Source organism: Buteo buteo, chromosome 3 (genome assembly GCF_964188355.1).
Source record: "Buteo buteo chromosome 3, bButBut1.hap1.1, whole genome shotgun sequence".
Lineage (NCBI taxonomy): Eukaryota > Metazoa > Chordata > Aves > Accipitriformes > Accipitridae > Buteo > Buteo buteo.
Window position 1 is genome coordinate 28,034,789 of NC_134173.1, and position 15,545 is coordinate 28,050,333.

Genomic DNA, 15,545 nt, shown 5'->3' on the forward strand with positions numbered 1-15,545 from the left:
ACCTTGCAATCTTGGCAGGTAGCTACTGCTGTCATAGGCATAATTCTAAAGGTGACCTACGAAACCCCGTCAGCTCTCCAAATGCAACAATATGAGCAGCTGAAGTTCGACACCCACTCTCCATATTGGCTTCTTTTGTTTCGCTTCCTGCGCTTACATCGCAGGGAGAAACCTCGGGACGTACTCCGTTGAAGAATCGGAGGCTTCTCTGCTAAGAACAGGGACGATTTAGAAAAGCGATGGTTTGGCTACCCTCTGTGCTGACAGCTAAACACGGCCAAAGGAATGTGCTAAGGCTAATGATAAAGCCTGCAATACAAACGGTCAGCAACAAAGAACAAAAGGGAAGGCTGACACCATGCCATTAATTCAGCCCGTGGCGCCCAAGTATTAACATGCACGGTATATCACTGCAGTGGCTCAGAGGAGAATCTTACAGCAGGTAGAAGAAAAGGAACAACTTTCGTACTGCCTGGCGTTACCTCTCGATAGCGTCCCCTTCATCAAGAGCTATTCATACCACGGGCATTTCTGCAGGAAAAATCTAAAGCTTCTGTGCGTTTTGCTTCATTTTGTTACAAAATGAACTTCAACCTGAATTGTGGCCATTTTTCAAATGCTTCTTTTAGTAGTATTATCATTACTATTATTACTACTACTACTATTATTATTATTTAATAATAAGACATTTTCATTCTATTTTATTAGAATTTTTTGAGTCCAGTGTGTCCCCCCCACCCCCCCCAAAAAAAAGGATTCATGGATGTTTGCACACTGTGTCCTGACTTAACCGTTTGAGATTTTAAAAGCCCGATGGTCTTTCCTAAAAGCTGTCTCAAAAAGCAAGCAACCGTTCCTGCTTCCAACTCCTGAAATGAAGCACCAGATCCAAGCAGAACATCTCGGTGGGCGAAAGCACGCAGCCAGGGCGGGGCGGGGGGGGAGTGCCTGTAGCCCAAATAGGTGACACACATAACCTGAAGCCCAGTGAACGGTGCTGCTCTAGCATGTTTACATCTGCCTTTGCCGTTTCCGAATACATCTTGAATTTTTTGTTAAATTGCGCAGATAATTAAAGCCTCTTCATATTTACAGTCTGCTTCATTGGTACCATGAATTCTGTTTTCAGTTACTGTCTGCAAATTCCCTCTCTGCACAATTTCATACTAAGCAATAACACTTCATTTTACATAAGTTTTATCTGATGTCCCCATACAGAGCTGCCAGCTGTACAGCAAATGTGCAGCTCTCAAACTGAGGCCTACTAGGCCACAGGCTCCATCCTGAGATCTGTAAGGCACCTTGCTGTCATTGGCAAGCGTTCCCTGCTATCGCTGCTACCATCGCTCCACACTACACACAACTTAAAATCATCTGATTATTAGAATTTGTGGTCCACACTCCATTTTATCCTTTATTTAATCTATCCCCAGATCACACATTTGTTTAAATGTTTTGGCTGGTTTACAAATCATGCAGCCATCTGCACAGTAGGTGTGACACCATTTTTTAGACAAAAGTTACATTACAAAACAACAAAGATAAAGTCATTTGAAATGCTTTGGTGTTTGTTATTCTGCCTGGTTTGCTTGGACCAACTCTAAGAAATAAATAGAATTATCTGTGTAAATCGATGAACATCTATGAAAAACAACACCCAGCAGAACGCAGAGCTTGCTCCATTACCTACGTTAATATCATGACAGCTGAGGAGAGATGACCTGGCCCACTTCTCATCTCTCCTGTACAGATGGCTATTAAAGAGAAAGTATCCCTTTTGTATGGTCCATGCAGAAACCCTTTATGGGCTTTTCAAATAAGCCAGCATTGCCCACAGGAGAGTAGCTTCCTGTTAGTATTAAACAGCCCAGATTTCGTCTATTTTGTAACCCAGCCCCTCACAAAATAAACCTACGTTTTCTCAGATTTAACTCCAAATGCTCATTTTCCTGGGCATTTCAATTACATCTCCTCATTTTGCAGACAAGGTGACCAAGTTTCCTCTAACTTTTAGACAACTTCTTGCCAGCTCTGCCTGTAAATAGGAGATTCCCAGGAATCCAAATGATTTTCTGATGCTAAGAGGGTACAATCCATCTCTTCACTATAAATTGACAACTTTCATTTCTTACTACTCAGGAATCACTGAAAGATGACTGACAAAAGGAACTCTCCACCTCCCTCCCCTCTAGTGTGTAGATGCATATCTTTGGATTCTTTTTCTCCAGACCTCGGGTAAGAGGGACTTCACATCATCAGTTTTACTGTAGAGTGATTAAACTGATGTTCTGAAGATGTTTTACTTGAGGTCAACCCAGTGCAACAAGTTATTAGTTGCCCAGTACAGCTTTCTGCATAAATGAAAGGAAAATCATGGGTTTTAATTACCTTACACATTAGACAAATAACAGAATGTATGAATGCCACATGACATTACAACCAGGCTAAAATTTTCTTGGGCTCCAGAAAGCTGATTGAAGTATTTCCTTTGTCTTGATATCAGTGATGTTGTCCACATGTACTGTAATGTACACTGCACAAATGTGAGGCAAATAAGATGATTTATTTTTATAGGTTTATTATGCATGCAGTTAATACATGCATAATGCAAACATGCATATCCACACAACACACAAGCATATATACATATTATATACTTATATCACTGTCACTGAAAAAATCAAAAATCATGAGTTGCACTAAAATGTGTCTTTATGTCTTCTAATGGTTACATACTACTTGTTATTGTAAAACACAGCTGTAAAATTTCTTTGCAGAGAAATTAAAATGTTAGATCCCACTTTCCATATACCCTTCTTTTTAAACTACAATTGTTCCAGCATAGATTTGTTTACTTGGGGTTTAATGAAGTATTTGCTGGTGTAAACTAGAATTCTTCTTGTCAACTGCAGGGTTGTTTCATCCTGTTTTCCCACTTGCTTCCTACCTTCGGTGCTCAGCATCTTTTTTTCTTTCCCTTCATTTCTGCCTCCTGCTCACACCTGCTACCTTGCTCAATGCTACACAACATCCTCCCCTCAAAAACAAGCTCCTCCCCTCACCACAACAGACTTCACAAAATGTGTTTCATACATGATACTGAAAAGATTAAAGAAAGAAAAGTCTGTTCACTTATCAGAAACGACCTATACAGAAATTGTCAAAAGTAGGGTTGCAAAAAGGTACTGAATCCTGACCGTGACACCCTTCCCCTTTGCTCCTCGACTCCTCAGAGGGGTAGTGGCTCTTGCTATGACACTGGGGCTTGCTTTCTTCATCGACAAAAGTAGCAGCAAACTACAAAGATTGTGGCTGTTTACCCTTTTATCATTTTCTTTGTCAGCCTGATCAGTCCTCAATGGTAAATGTGCTGCTCTGTTGTGCACAGCCAGCGGCTCGCAATTTGCTCACTATGTTTCATGAGACAGTTGTTTGTGGCTGTTTGGAACACATTTACCTCTTTGGGGATTTATGCGCTAGTTGCAATGCCAACCTCCATAGTGATAGAGATTTCTTTCTAACTAAAATAGATAATTAGAAGCTGGTAATTATTGGTCAAGAATTATCAGAGTGAAAAAAATTAAGCTCTTCATAAATAGTTCTTGGCAATGTCATCTCTTTACATTATCTCATGCCTAACAGCACTTTACTCAGAGCACTTACAAATTTACACTACTGCTGTTGAGCCTCATAATTTTATATGGAGTAATTCCTTTTCTGAGTTAAATATGTCCGAACAAACTCCCCCAGTTCTAAGCCACTCTGTGCATGTGTGCAAAATCCTAGGCAACTGTTACGGCAACTGTTTTGTCTATTTACACTGAACTGCATCAGATACTACAGATGTAAGGGAATCAGTGGAAGAAAAAACAATGTTTAGCTTGTCTGCTTAAAATAACAGGGAAAGTAATAGAAGCAGCAGTGGAGTGCAGCAAACAGAACACAAACAATGGCAGACTCTCTTCCTACCCTCTCAGGTCAAATGCCAACTGTAAACTATGTGATGAAAACAAAGGGATGCCAGAAAGCTTCCCTCTTTTCTATAGACACCATGCACCCCGAAATAGAATTTTCTCAAAGCAAGCTGCTAAAAATGCTACATATTCCACCCGGAGGGAAAGGTAAAAGAAAGAAGGCAGCTGAAGAATTACAATTTATGCCAGCACTTCCTAAACCCATATGAAACACGCCTGGGTTTACATTTCTTCCCTTCCCGCTCAAAAGCTGAGAAATTGTTTTACCAACAAATTTCAATACACACACCGACAAACATGTTTTCATTTAGCAATCATCCTCATGATTATCCAAACAAAAGTATATGCTTACATCTAGCTCCAAAATAATGCCTAAACAGAGGGCCTATTTAAAAAAGCCCACAGTTTGCCTTGCTTTCTGTCCACTGGCATCCCCTAGCCTAAGCTTGAATCAGTGTGTAGTTTAAGCAAACACTGGTGTTGCTTGGCAAAGCACAGTGTCTAGAAATGTGTGGACAGATCTGGCAGGCAGCACTCTTGAACTTTCACTCACTTAAGGCAGGCAAGGAATTCCACTTCTTCGCTTCTTTGTCCTCATCTATTCAATTAAAAAGCTTTATTGCCCTGTCCCATCACAAAGATGCTGGGAAGATTCGATTAAAGACTGCAGAGCAGTTTTAAAATGGGAAGTTCTAGAAGTAATGAACATGTAGTTACTGAGGAAAGCCATCCCTATGACAACTTTTTAATGTATAACTTGTATAATAATTAATGTAAATTGTACTGCTCTCAAAGATACTTAAGGTTACACTTCACTGGGTCATCTGCTGATTTTATTTTCCATTAGGTGGCATAATCCCTCTTGTTGAATTGATTGAAACGTATAATAAAATCTGTAAAAACACTATATACCCTTCTAACAAAGAAGAGTAAGAGGCTTTTCACATAGCCTTTAATCCCTCTTCCCCTGCTAAATGTCTAGTTGAGATTATATTTGATTAGACAAAAACACACACATACATACAACCTAAAAATACCTACCCTCAGTGGAGCTATTTTAGCCAACAAAGTAATTCCAGTTGCCTTATTTAAAAGTCTAAGTTTCACACTGGGGTTTTATAAACATATCTTTGCCTTAGTGACCTTCCATAATGCAACTTCTCTTTGTGGATATTAGCAACGTGAACTCAGTTTACATCCTGGGATCGTGTTCAAGGGGCACAGTAATTAGATGGGACACCATCAACTTTTCCAGGCTCCCAAACTGCTAAAATGATGGTGAGTAGCAACTGTTTCCCTAAGCTGGCTGAGCATGTATCCCCATCAGTGGCTCCCACCCATTTCTGGGTGGAGTTTGGCAGATGACTTTACACCTTCTTGTTTGTTCCATGGTCTCAGCTGCCTCCCCTTTTCTCTTTTACCTGAATTACAATGATGGAGTCCTTCAGGTAAGAACACACTACATCCATCAATAACTGCAACACAGATAATGCTAACATTTTACTATGAGAGGAAATAACAGTTCCTGACACTGTGTGATGAAGTTTGCAAAGGCATTTATTGCCCCTACATTTGATCTAGGGATTATCACACTGTTTGACTTCTAATGCCTGCCTTCCCAGATTGCTTTCCCTCTCCCTCGCATTTAAAGTCCTTTTTCTCTCTCTTTCTTCCTGAAGCTTTCTCACTTTCCCTTCCCCAGGGGAGTGAAGATACTACCTCTTGTTCTGCTGACCTCCTACTAGGAAAGCAGGGCAAGAAGACATATTTTATCAGGTACATGTAAAATAGTGAGGGATCGATGTGTTTAGGAAACCAGGATTTTTGTTTGGTAAATGTGCTGTGTCAACAACTCAATATTCACTTAAGTGTTTCATCTAACATATTTTTCAATCTACATATGGATATGCATGCAAATATCTATGGGTATATATATGGGCTATCTATTATGTATATTCACACAAATGTGTTTGCATGCATGTTTTCTGTGTAATATATGAATACTATAAGCCTACCTACAGATGCACATAAACTAAGGCCAATTTTAAATGTCTTGATGTCACCCCTTGAACCTTCACTCTAGACAGAATACAGTCTTGGAAAAAGGCCTATAAGCAATGATATAAATTAAAGGGGAGGAGGGAGAGTGAAATTAGAAAGATAGCTAAGGAAAAATCCAATTAATGGTGAGAAGACTAACAAAATTGGAGATCAGAAATTATTTCTCCCTGTGCTTCGATTCCGAGGTCACATTCAAAACTCTCCGGAACGTTGATATTCCTTTCACTCCACCCCAACACAAAATCCCCTTGCATTTGCTTAATCGAGGCTACATCATTAGGAGCTGCACTGTTAAGTCTGGCAGTGCAGATAAGAATCTTCCACTGAACACAGATTACCACAAGCATGACCGGCAAATCTCCCTGCATGTTTTGCAAGCTCCTTCTTTATTTCACTGGGAAGATTTTATATTAAGCACGTTTAAATCTGTGTCACTATGGTTATGCCATGAAGCAATATCATGCATGATTAGATACAACACAGACAAAACAATTAAATATTTTTTAAAAGATTCTCTTTCTCATTCAACCTCATCCAGCTTTTAGAAATAAAACATAGGCAGTTAATAGCTCAGTTTAAGAAAATCTCAGTCTTTTCAGATCTGCAGGCTGAAGCTAGCTAACTGGATTTGTCCTGCTTTACTGACTCACTCCTCCTTTCTCTCCTCCCATTCTGATCCTTTACTAAAACTCATCCAGAAAACAGAGATAAAAAAAAGAAAATGTGAGTATTTAATGAAAGAAGTGGGCTCCTATTCTGAAACTGTGAGGCACTTGACAAGTGGGTGGCAAGCAAACACACCATTCTGCCATTCCAGCATCATCCCTTACCCACAGTGTCCATATTCCCTGTCACACTGGATTCAAAGAAAACAGTAGAAATGCTGAGTTCTGTTGTTGGTAATAACCTGCTCTTAAATTCCACGTTACTGACCCAGATTGAATACTGTGAAGCAGTTCAACTTATATCCTCCCCAAAGACTCCCCAAAATATCAAAACTAAGGCTTAATCCAACAGGCAAATCACTCTGCTCCTTTACGAAACCAGCTTGTCATTTGTATTTATTCATTTTTATGAAAAGTATACAAAATGTTCATGCTCTAAATGTATTAAAACGTATTAATAAAGTACCCAGAAAAATGGGCTGTTAAGTTTTGGCAGATAACTTTCTTCTACAGTGCAGCCAAATTACTAGTGCTTATGGAAGAAATCTGCATGATACCGTGAAAGAAAAAAATAAGAGCATCAAACTAAGTATTTTTAAGTTATTAAATGAAAAAACCCAGCAAATTCTCTTCTGTTAGATATGTAATTACTGGCTTCTATACCATATCGTTTGGTCTGTGCTTTGCATGCTTTTCTATTATTATAGCAAGAAAAACAGCATAAGGGAAGCAGAAGTATAAAATCAACGGTACCCATCTCTGTCTTGAAAAGTGAAATTTGGAAGAGACTAAAAACAAAATGAGACAACCCTGGCAATGTTATCTTATTAGCAGGCAAATGATGTGCTTGATAAATTTAATTGGCTGATAGAACTCTTAGTTCTATTACTGAGTGGTTACCAAATTGAAAACATTATGGGTAATCCTAGGGGAATAAGCAAATAATAGAAAAATATGAATATCAAAGAAAAAGCAGCTTTTATTTTATTCCAATTTATAACTGTAACAGCCTTGTAAACATCAAGCCAGGCTTGGAGTCAGGAATCCTAAACCACTTTTTAAAATGCTTGTACCTTAAAGAGCAGATTCCATTACTGAATACTACAATTCCTTATTTTTTCAAATAAATGATAGTATTTAATTGTATACAGATACACTCAGGTTTTTTTTCCAGATTGCTCAAACACAACAAACAATACTATTTTATGGCCATTTAAATTATTTATGTTTCCTAATGACAAAAACTCGCCAGTTTTGATTTTGGTACCAAGGTGCTTGAGAAGTACACAGTAGTGTCATTACCATAATAACTTCCGAAATTAAAACGTGTCTAAAACTCTACGGAAAGCTAACATCCAGTTCATTAACCATTCCTGTTAGTTTGTTTTCAATAATGCAAAAATGATTAGAAGTTTAATTTGCTAATCACCTGTGTTTTGACTGGCAGTGGATATATAATTCTCTGCAGAAGTCTAAACTAGCCCTTGCAGAAAATAAAATATGCTAATGCTTTATCAAGTCTAATAATATGAATAAAAAAATCAATCATGCCTAGGTTAATCATTGATGGATGCACAATTAATTTCTCCTTAACTCTGTTTAATTTCAGAGGCAATGATGATTATGAGTAAAAGAAATGGCTATCTGTCTTTGAGAAGTTTTAGTGCTTCACTTACCAATCATGTGGTTTGCAACATGAACTTGGATATCCCATTCATTGTAGAAAACCATCTGACATTTGATGCACTGGTAGGTCTTCTTCTAAAGAAACAAGGGTAGATAAAATTTACTGAAACATACAATTGGAACCATTTCATTATAACTCAAAATACTGAGTTCAAAGTGGTCATTTAAAGCTCTCCAGCAGTGTTTTCATTAAGGCTTAATTATTAATATTAAAAAATAACACTCTGCAGTTCTGTACTACCTTTTATCTAAGTTTCCTGAAACTCTATAGAGATTGGTTTTTTTCAACTTCCTAACTCTATGGACAGACCAGTATTGCTAAAACACCAGCTTTATATTCATGGAAGGCAAAATGCAATGAGGATATGTGGGATATCATCCAAACAACACCGAAATCAATGCGAATCTTTCATTTTATACCAATGCATTAGGCCCGCTACACAACTGGGGAGAAGCCAGGAACAAACACAGAAATCAAGAAATCTGCTTCTCCTTCATTCTCAACTGGGCTGCTCAATCTCCTCCTTACCATACATTTTAAATGGCCCATCATATTGCCATCTTTCAAGGATGAAAAAATCCCTGCTATTCTGGACAACTGGTTACTGCATCCGGGCGGTTGCTTCAATATCTATTGGCAAGCCTGTAACTAAAACTGGGAAGGCTGGCTGGAAACTAGCCAGAGAGCAATCCTTTTGGCCACATTAGATTGGGCCTGACTTACTTAAAAATCATGGTGTATGCAGATCAAATTTCATTATAAACCAGGAAATGCATTACTCCGCTCTCTTTGGTGCACAAGAGAAGTTTTTCATTTCTGTCTTGGTGTCTTTCAAAAAAAGATTTGCTATTTCACTTTTCTACAAGGTATATCACTTGTCCAAGACATTTCAACATCCTATGAATGTGACTGTATTTTCTTTTATTACTTTTCTTGACCTGAATTGGCCAGAGATTTGACATTGGAAAGCATCGCTTTAAAAGTGAAAAAGAGGAGTATATTCAAAAGTAAGACTTTGGTTTTCCATCGTAAGGCTTAAAATCTGCAGTTATCCAGGCATCTAATGAGACACGTCAGATTCATAAAATTATTCAACTGCATAATTGTAGTATCAAGGACTCAAGTCCTAAGGTAACAGTCCTGGAGAGCTCAACTGTTGTTTTGAAGATGCAATGAAGGCAAGGTAAGCCCTGAACTGCCACATAAAGGCAGTAACTCAAGAGACACCTATCTTTATGTACAGCCACAGGCACCTTGCCTACATCAGCAAAAAGAAAAAAAAAAAAAGAAAAAGAAAAACATATATTTTTTAAAGAACGTAAAGTCATAAAAAGCTGGTACAGATGCAGTAAATTGCAGATTTCTTACATATTAGTTGGGGAAGAAGTAGGGTTCACTGGATAATGTGCATCAAAAACACAGGCTCTCTTCTATATATTTAACTTCTGAAGAATGTTATGTAGCTGGTATTAATGATTAAATTTTTAAAAAAAGGTGGTTTTTTTTTCCCTGACTCTAAACATTATTAAAGACTTGATGGATTTGTTATCAGCATCTAAATTTAGATGCCCTATCCCAGACAGATAAGGTGGCCATCCATTAAGTACCTTTCTACTTCAAGCCTGTAGGCAGGAATATAAAGACTTTTTAAACATATGTCATTTTGTCTTACCAAGTTAACTGAAAAATTAGTGACTAATCAAAGTCAACTCTGAAATTGAGTGTTCCTGTGGGCTCCTTTTTCCAAATCTCCCATTGCTTCTCATACACAGAGACTATTTTTATTTTCTTGATGACAGTAACGAAATGTGTTGTGTTGCTTCTCGGTGGAAACAATGACAAGCCTTTTTTGCCTTTTTTTCATTTAAATCGACTTTAGATTTCTGACATGTAACCAAGTTAAATCCTTATGTAGACAAACAAAATCAATGGACACCCAGAAAACAAATCTGCTTTGACTTAGTTTTACAGTTATGATTTGTGAAGCCTGCTGTTTTAAAAGATACAACACTTTTTCTCTTTTTTTGTTGTTGTGACAATACTGGTAACATTGGTAGAAATTCAGATTCAGTCTAAGGATTTCCTATTATATGTTGGTAAATTTAACCTTACTGCACTACATCTAGATCTATCAAAGACCTCTAAATAATGACAGTCACGATCAACGATTTATTATGCTAAGCTCTTTACAAGATGCTTTTTGATGCTGACATATAGAACAACAATATTGCATAAATAACAATCACTCTCCCTTTTTTTAAAACATTGTTTCCCTTTAGAACTAGTTAGAAAATATTTCTTACTCCCTGATGACTGGCACTATATATTGTTTATTAGCATACCCCTACCATTACTCCTGATATGTGACTTTGTTCAAAAACAAAGAAACATAAACTTAATGGCTGGTCTTTTCTCTTGTTAGCACAGCAACGCAGAGTGCATGTCAAGAATTGTCAGCAAAATTATGACTGATGTACATAATGACAACACATACAAAGGTTAGGTTTTTTTGAAGTCTAATGCCAAAAAATAAAGTCATTTGACAACAACAAAAAAATAGTAATTTACTAGCACTTACTAGCCTCTTGAAAATGATCTGACATATTTGCAGAATCGCACACAGAGGTTTTCTTTTTATCATGAAGGGAAGAATGTTTTTGTGACTGCTGCTTGATCAAACACTAGTTCTTTCTTGTTTTCAAACATATTCTAAAATGTTGACATCAACTTTTATTAGCTCAACACACACTCATCTCAAAGTCTCTAAACTTGTGCATGGTTAAGTTTTTATTTTAAAAGCAAACTCAGTAAATTCCATTTACTCTTAGATTTTCAAATGATCAAACCCAGTCATTTTCACACCACGTTGAACAAACCCCACATACTTATTTCCATATGTTTCGCATTCTAAGGAAGTCCTTTTTAACTGCAAGCCTCACAAGCTTTGTCAGAACCACGGGACTTGTAACCGCTCACAGGAGCTCCTGGGTCCTGATGTGCTTCGTGGCTGGTCCCAATTCCCTACCGGGGTGAGATCCGGGAGGAGACCCAGCCCCTCCTCACTCTGTGTTCCTACAAAGGGGAAGCTTGCGGGAATAAGACAGAAATGAGCTCTGGGGTATTGCAGCTCCATGCCCTTGCCTGGACAGTCAGGGAAGAAGCCTTGCAGCACTTGTGTAGCGCAGCACAGAAGAAAAATTGTGTTGTGACTCAAGGAGGCATTTGAATCTCTCTCTCGAGTCTCCAGCCCTTTGCAATACAAGATGGCTCCACAGAGAAAAAAGCGTGGGGCTGTGACAGCCATCCTTGCCTTGCTGCAGATGTTTGCAGGGAGGAACCCTGGCTGAGCTCCCTGCCCCTCTGCCCAAGTCACCTGTGCGTACAGAGGGCTCAGCAGGACAGAGTGGGCACCCAGGCCTTGCTGCTCCAGCTCACAGCCCAGGGCATATCAGCTCCACACAATGATGAAAGGTGGACGGCTGAGGGCACTTACACCCTAACCTGCCACCACTGCATTTGCCAGAGTACACCTGTCAGCCTCTTGCAAGAGACAGAAACATGACAACACTCTCCTCCTCCCCTGCAAGCACGAAAACAAACCCATGTCCATTTCTTGTTACAGAGTAATTTCTTATCAGCAAAGGTGGGCCACGGAAGAAAGACCCTTACCAGTGCATTTCGATATGGACTTAGACAGGCCCAGTACAGTACCTGGAGAACCTGTACTGCACTCTAAACTGTGCCTTTTTGCAAAACTTCCAAAGATTTGTTCCAGAGGAGAGCAACACATACATTATAAGATAGGATTAAGAAAGTGGTTTAACTTTTTCCTTTTATTTCTTATATTATTGTGGCCTCATCTTTTCATAAAAACTCTTCAATAAACAAGCCCACAACCCTTCACTAAACCCCCTCCTGGCAAGAACCTAAGTGCCAATTTGTCTCCTACATGCCACGTGTAAATCTGAAGCCCAAGTCGTTTCTGGGGCCATTCAAAAGTGTCGTAGAAGAGTAACTGCTTGGACTAGATGTCTCACAAGAGCACTGGGCAATCTGGTTGCCTCTTGCATTCCTCTTCGCTTGCATTCCTATTTTCAGAACCAATTTAGAGCCTTCTGGCATGCAAAGCTTCTCAGTGACTACATTTAATGAGCTTTGGATTGGGCCTTCAATCCATGCAGAGCGTATGCATGTGTCTCTCTAACCTTTTGAATAATTAATGTCACCTAGACCTTTAATTATTGTCCTGATCCTCACTTGTCACTTCGCAGTTTTCAGAATTTCCTTTCTATAAAGGTGCCCAAAGTGTCCATATCATGTCAAATGAGGCTTTGCTGCTTTTATAAATGGCCCAAGAATATGGTCTTTCAATTGGTGCTTCAATTCTGTGTCCAGAATTTTATTTGTTTTTATAAACAAAGTAAAACAACTAATAACCACTCTACCTGAGGATTTACAGTTCTATTCAGAAGTGCTTCAGAAGTATGTAGAAGATCCTTCTGTACAGCCTTCTGTGCCCTGTGATTATCTGAGGTATCCATATACTCTTCTTTTTCTATTCCCTAGCCTCATTATATTACTTGAAAATGAACTGCATATGCTACTTATCTGCCCATGCTCCACCTCCTTGTCAAAGTCATTCAGAATTTTATCACCTGCCTATTTTGTTCTGACATTTCCTCAGTTTTGTACTATCAGGGAATTTCATCACCTTACTACTTATTCTTTCTTCCAGACTACTGATATGCTGCATAAATTCAACAAAATTGGTGCAAATAATGATTCTTAAGGCTTTCCATTATTCACACCCCTCCAACCAAACCTGCTTCAATTCACAAGACTTTTATGCTTTCCATACCCGTTAGTGTTTCTTTTCTTTCTTAATCAAACAAAGTATCTCTCCCTATGCCATACTTATTCACGCAACAGATAATTCTTTTGTGCTATACCGTTTCAAAAGCTTTGCTAAAATCCTGGTAAATCATGTTTATAGGCTTCTCTGTCAGCACTTGCGGCTACTCTCTCAAAATACTCTTTATTGAAAATTTTAAGCATCATCATCCTCCTTTTGTGAATCTTTGCCCTCTATCCTTCATTAAATCCAAACTTTCTAGGTGTTGTTCTATCATGTCTTTGATTAGCCTTTCTCTCATGTTCCTCACTGTTTTAAATCAAGCTCACAAACCAGTAATTTCATGCATAATCCTTACGTCCCCTGTTAAATGTCTGTTTAGTAGCCTTTTCCGAGGCTGTTGATACCTCTTCTTAAAAGACTGTAAATTTACCTGCTTAGTGTTTCCTTTTATCTTCAGCTCCTTTCTCTGAGAATTTTGGGATGGATATCTTTCTGTGTTTGTAAGTCACTTTTTGTATACTACATTCCATTCCATTACACCTGATCCATACTTCATTCTTCTCCGTGGGGAGGATATGCCACAAGATCCACAACGAAGCATTTTTTTCAACTGTATTGGTTGGTTTCCTTGATTATATATACCATTTCTGGATCTCCTGTATCCCCCTTTTAACTGAGTACTTGTTCCCTATATGAAATAACCAAAAATATGTCTTATAGCTTCTAATGCACTGTGTCTACAGTCTGTCAGGCTCACAGGCATCCCTAGTTTATTCTATAGTGCTTTCACATCTCTCTTGCATGCGCTACCAAAAATGGCTTTGACATGTACCTGTTAACCTACCAATAACCTCCTGTTTACACCTAGGTACGTTATTTACCCTTGCCACAGCAGTAAAGGGGACTTTCAAGTTTTTTTCCCCTCAGTTTCAGCACAGACCGAGGGTATGGATCAATGACACAGCTGAGACAACCTGCTGCTGCCAAGAGAGTGCTGTGACGCCCCCCCCCCCCCCCAATTCCCCTCTCCCAGACCAATCATTCATTCACAGCTTCCCTCACATTAAATCCAGGGTGGAGCTAATTCAACCTGTTAAACCAACAGAAAGGTAACCTGACAAGAGAAAGTGAATAGCTTCCAACAAATCATATGCAAAACCAAGTTAAAACTTGCACACTAACTAGAGCAACTTGTCAGTGCTAACTCCTAATGCTGCCAGCTGATTTTTTACATCATTATTTCATTAAGCATTAGTGGTGTGCTTGGCCCTGCATGAGGCACAAGAGCAACCACAGTCCCAGCTTATTTGTCCATTTAGCCATTTTTCATCATACCTCAGATTATTTTTGACAGTACCTTAATTGAGGATTTCTTTTCTATCTTCCTGGATGCTTATTTTGTCAACCTTAAGCTCTTAAAAAAACTAAGCATATGTTAGCCAGTTTCACTGCAGTTAGCTATTTATCTTGCTTATGGGGCACTGTCATCTTGCATGTTTTTCGTACTGACTAATTGCTAACTCTTCTCATTGCTCACACAACACCCTTTAATTAGTATTTCCTGATTGCTTTTAAAAACATGTTCATAATGATTTTATGAGAACTTTTCTGTTCTGCTTTTGTTTAGCAGGGTCTTAAGTATAATGGGGTCTGAGTGTACGTGCCTAGAGAATGATTACGATCAACCCCATAAGGTAAGCAAAACAAAAAATGGAGAAAACCCATTATTTTTTCTGGTTCCTTTCATTATGGTTACTTATTGCTTTAATACACAAAATGTAGAGTCAGAAACACAAATGTTCATTCCAGCAGTCCTTCTTTCTCTAGTCTGCCTGAAGTCGTGGTCTGCTGTTCTGTCTTTCACGTTTCTGTTCTGGATTCTGTATTTAATCAAGTCTGTCTTCAATGTCTCTTAGTTACAAACCTTTCCTTCCCCTGGCTGATGAAGTGCATTAGCTCACAATGTCTCGCATCGCCACACAGAAAGAACCAAATCTTGCAACGTTTAAAAATTGCATCTCTTCCCTTCGAACTCTCTAAACCTTTAACTCTCTCTAGGTCTTTGAAACTCAGTACTGAAGTGAGGTACCCATCAGAAAAGTGACTCTAAAACCTGGCAGCACATGGATGTATATTTATTTTCTCTCAATTACTTTGTATCAGGTTTACATAGTTTATGAGTACAAACAGCTTTAAGTACTGTGAATTTGATTTGGGATCTGAAAAACAAATATGCTTCTTTCTTTCTGTCCTAGGGCCTGATCCTGGGTGAGGCTAAGCCTCTGAGCCCTGCAAGTGTGTGT

General features: G+C 38.6%; 1 protein-coding gene across 10 annotated transcripts in view; it reads right to left on the minus strand.

The window, feature by feature from the left end:
- The window catches only part of ZNF521 (zinc finger protein 521), a 232,457-nt gene that overhangs the window by 110,027 nt on the left and 106,885 nt on the right, over positions 1 to 15,545 (minus strand). For 9 of the 10 annotated variants that reach the window (XM_075023166.1, XM_075023168.1, XM_075023173.1 and 6 more), the window contains one exon: positions 8,377 to 8,461. In XM_075023166.1, coding sequence (XP_074879267.1) covers positions 8,377 to 8,461 — 85 coding nt within the window. Of the gene's footprint in view, positions 1 to 1,195; positions 2,534 to 6,865; positions 6,892 to 8,376; positions 8,462 to 15,545 lie in introns of those variants that run through there. The other variant, XM_075023172.1, reaches the window with a different exon arrangement.